Source organism: Cottoperca gobio, unplaced genomic scaffold (assembly GCF_900634415.1).
Source record: "Cottoperca gobio unplaced genomic scaffold, fCotGob3.1 fCotGob3_158arrow_ctg1, whole genome shotgun sequence".
NCBI lineage: Eukaryota > Metazoa > Chordata > Actinopteri > Perciformes > Bovichtidae > Cottoperca > Cottoperca gobio.
Window position 1 is genome coordinate 35430 of NW_021166815.1, and position 4679 is coordinate 40108.

At 42.5% G+C, this 4679-nt stretch overlaps 1 protein-coding gene across 1 annotated transcript; it reads right to left on the minus strand.

The window, feature by feature from the left end:
• Positions 1–365: 365 nt before the first annotated feature.
• On the minus strand, positions 366–2199 carry nxph1 (neurexophilin 1). The gene has a single exon (XM_029426354.1). The coding sequence runs from the start codon at positions 2109–2111 to the stop codon at positions 1449–1451; it is 663 nt and encodes a 220-aa protein (XP_029282214.1). The 5' UTR covers positions 2112–2199; the 3' UTR covers positions 366–1448.
• Positions 2200–4679: the final 2480 nt, after the last annotated feature.

The following is a 4679-nucleotide window of genomic DNA, read 5'->3' on the forward strand; positions in this document are numbered from 1 at the left end:
TAATAACGGGTCAGTTCCGGTCCCAGCTCTGCAGGTGCGTGGCGGCTTTGGTTAAAATGACTTCCCATTCTGCAAATGTGTTTAAATGTTTTGAATACCTTTTTTCTTTTCACTGCATGTAGGATGAAAAGCGAAGTGTGTGAACGTGTAGCTGATGTTATTTCGAAAGTATCGCCCGATTGTCACGGTTATAAAATCTTCGTGTGATCTGTGTTGTCAGACGGACTGTAACTCCTAACACATGAGATATGAACATCACCGTACAGTAACATCTTCGTGCGGAGCCTCTGGAGACCTGCAACCAGCTGACAAACATCGGACTCGTTATTACTGCAACACACAGAAAGAACCAACTCGTACAAACATTCAATTGATAAAATTTACCGTGTTCTTTAATTAATATGTACATCTCCAGCCCCCACCTTCCCCCCCAATAAAGAAAATTTCAATGAATACTTTTAATATATTTAGTAAGTTTTACAGCTTCTGTACAGGATTGATGATTTCAAGAAATTCACATCTAGGGCAGCAACATCATTTTCTTTGTTAGAGGAACCAAGAACGAGCATACATGGAGTGAACAAGAGGACTTAGCAGGAGGGGGGACACACAGCTCATGGGGGGCATGTACAGAAGCAGCGCCATTGGGATAAACTATGTACAATACAAACCATTTTTACAAATTAGGCTCTAAGATATATAATTCAATACATTACATTTGATATATTAAGTGACAATGAGCAAGCCCCATCCCCCACAAACCACTGATCAATCAGACATTCAGTCAGCTGAGAAGGAACCAACATGGAGCTGCACGAGCAGGAACTGAAGGTGGACTGTTGTTGTTTCCTGCTCAGGTCCAGAGCATCTCACCTCACATGTGAATCTTCACTGTCCTCTTCAGTTGCCTTGCAGGTTTTGTAAAACTTTTATTTTTTAAATTCTTTTTAAATGAGGAATTCATTTTGTTTTCCAGTTATGCAGGACAAACTGCAGAGCGTAAATAGCAGAGCAGGGCAAACAGTCCGTATTTAGTTGTCCAGAGACTTAATGCATTGTATATGAATTATGCTAAAACAGGGAAACAAAGATGTTAACACCTAGTGTGAAAATAAGTGTGAACATAAAGCAACAAAGGGCCGACTTTAATAGTGATAACAATCCAAACACAGCTCTGCTACCTACAGGCTTCAAACAGGGACAAAACATAAAGCAGGAACAAAATCTACCTGTTAATATTCATAGTAATCACAGAGTCCAAGTCATTCATAAGCAAATTACACTCCTGTCTACCTTCTAACTGCTCTCTCTGCACAATTCAGTTGGGATGTCTGACTCTGGTGTGAACGTGTTGAGGGACAGTACGGCTAACAGACACATTTCTCCTGGGTGGGTAGAAGCCCCAGTCTGCGCTCGTCCACTTCTCTTCACGTGAGCGTAAGGGAACATCAGCCGGAGGGGAAGTAGGGAGTGTCACTGTGGTAGTTATAGTCTGGGCACACTTTCTGCACCAGTTTGTAGTCGGTGCTGTAGAAGGAAATGAAGATGCAGATGACTTTGAAAGGTTTAGAGCAGAGCCAGGAGACGTGGCTCTGGGTCTGCTCCTGGTAGCAGGTCTTGGACGGGTCGAAGTTGCAGAGTGTGTTCTTGGCTCCCTTCTCCACCTTCTCGTACTCTATGCGGCAGTTGAAGGACTTTGAGTCCTTGGCGTCGATGACGGACTGCTGCGCCGCTACGTCGAACTCCACTATCTTGGTTGGAGGCACCAGGCTGACGGACACGTTGCCCTGGCCTGTGGAGTTGTGGCGGAAGTAGACACTGAAGGTGCCGTTGCCGTGATCCACGATCTTACCGGTGATCAGCAGGTTGAGTTTGACCGTCTTGATGTTAGAGTGGAAGTCCCCCCAGCCGAACATCTTCTTGAACTTCCCCGTCTTTACCATTGGTCGCCGTTTGGCCCGCGGCCGCGAGTCCTGCAAGTCTGTGGTGTTCCTCAGCCAGTCCCACAGGTCCTGCTCAGAGTAGGGCTCTGGAGTGTCATAGCGAAGGTCCAAGGCTGTGCTGTTCTCTTTGCCATGTAGAGTCTGTGACAGCAGTCTACTGATGGACATATCCTTACTGCTTTCTGTCCATATATGCTTTAGTGTGGATTTGGGGCTTCCGGACTTCACGATGTCCGACTTTGAGGCGTGGGCGCTTGTAACCTGGGGAAGAGAGGAAAGACATTCGGTTAGCGACACACTGTATCTCCATGACTCTCCTGTTTGCTTTGTTCAACCTGGAAATGTAATTTGGTACTAATTATAGGTGAAGTAAAGATATTGCAATTAATCCCAATACAATACTTGTGTAATAGTATTTTTGCATCAGGGCAGCAGAACATAAAAATATGAAATTTGTGAACAGGAAAGCATACAATTCAACAAATATGGAGAATAAAACTGTACAAAATCATTTAATAATGAATAATTATGCTCTCAGTCCTACATGAAGCTGTTTTATTTCCCTATAATTAGAACCAAATTACATAGTTCTTTCAATGAAACTTCCAAGGAAATTATAAAGGAAATAATTAGGAAATGAAGTCTGTATAAAAACAAAGCATCACTCTCAAATCTCTTTTGCTGGAACATTACTACATTTCTAAGTTAGTCACCAACTGTGCATGTGAGTGTGTATAATATCATGTGTACTCATGTGCGTCCTTGCGTCTGTATTAGTTTAGTGCGGCGCACAAACAAGAGATCGGCTCATTAAACATCTGCGTAGCACCAAGGTGCTCAAACACTCCACACAATACTTTCCGTTTCCAGCAGAGCTCCAACCATCAACCTGAGCAGATGTCTAATCAGACACCAGAAGTGAGAACACCTACGTGTGTATAGAGGGCCAGAACAGAAAACCCCTTCAATGTGTTGCACAAACCAATAACTCCAAATCTCCTAACAAATCATACACACACCTGATATCAAGGAAGTCCACAGGTGAGTATAACTAAATACTTCCAATGCTTGTGTTGAGTGATAGTTCCACCTTCCAGTATGTCTTCTATATAACGATGAATAATACTGAAGACCCAGGAAGACACTCAATGAGCTCTACAACACACACAGATACACACATCCACACACTGATGGCTGCTCTGCAAGGTGCCAACCTGCTGATCAGCGGTTAGTGTCTTGCTTAAGGACACTTGGAGCCGAGGATCAAACCAGGAAACTTCGGATTTCTACACGACTGCTTTGCCTCTTGAGCTGCTCAAAGACCCCACAAAGGGTTGGGCCTTCCCAAGATGAGAATGCACTTCTGTATTGGGTGAATTGATGCGTCATGGAGATATTACTTATCTATATCATCTATATCATTCAGGAAATATTGACTTTCCAGTATGTCGTTTTCCGCAAAATTGTCCAATCAAAGGTATTCTGTGGGGGGGTTAGAGATCAATCTTTGCTGCAAGCTTCAATTTCAAATCATGACAGCTCCAAATTGGGAATTATAGTGAAGCAAGCTGAGCGAGAAAGAGAATACAGCAATCAAAGTAAAACATATTGCTCCCGTCTCCTCCCTCTTTTTATATATAACCTTTATTTATTTTTTATGCCAAATGCAGGGAGTTTCTTGTGGTTCACAGATGAATTCAGTGTCCATTCAGAGGGTAAAGAGCAGACTGTTAACTAAAGAGTGCTGCTTGAATTGATGATTGATGAACCCAAGGGTTTTCACTGTTTAGCGCCGATGAGTGGAATTATGCTCATACAGGCCCCGGTGCAGGTGTGTGACATTGATTGCCTGGTTGCTACAGTAAGACGTGACAGCAGATCCATCTTGCTGAGGTTTTTGCATTTTGCGGGGTTGCCCCCAGGATCGATACTTGGAAAATAAGGTTTCGCTACCAATCAGTTGGTATTGAATTGCCTCACAGCACGTCTGTGAACACCATGGGGACATTCAGAAAGCTTTACACATACTGTTACAGGACAATATACCTGTACTGTAAAAATATGTCACAGACAAGCCAGCAGAATATAAATGAAGATATGATTCTGAGGCTTCAGATTACTGATAGAGAATAAATTGGGTTGAACTTGTGTTTCTCTCTTTGTTCAAACCTGTCCTGTAATAAATGAGGTGGTTTAAAAAGTGTTTATAAACTGTCAGTAAGAATAAGTGCAGGATTAAGGTAGACAGCCAAAACCTCCTCTAGATGTTCGCCGAAGGGATATTATTGAATTAATATTGTCTGTGTAGTATTTTAGTGAACAAGTGAGTGGACACCTAAAGGACCTGAGTCATTGTCTCTTCAGTACATGCACTCTGCACAGTGATCACCTCTTTGGTTCAGATAATTAACCCAATTAGCATCTGTCATTTACCCTTTACAAACTGTCAAATGTGATGAAGTTATTTACAGAAGAATAGCAAAAGGTAACGCTTATTATCCGGTGATAATGCAGACTCATTTAGAAGCAGCCAGTTAATGATTCACATCCTAAATAAAGACATGTGAGGGAATGACAGCTGGATGTACAGAGGAGAGGCAGGTACATACAGGTACATACAGGTAAACAGTGTCTTCCACTAACCAGATAACTGCACATCAAACATGGCGACAGCTGGAGCCTCAGAATCACTTAGTATCTAAAAAATACATGACGAGGTTCAATTTCTCTGATGAA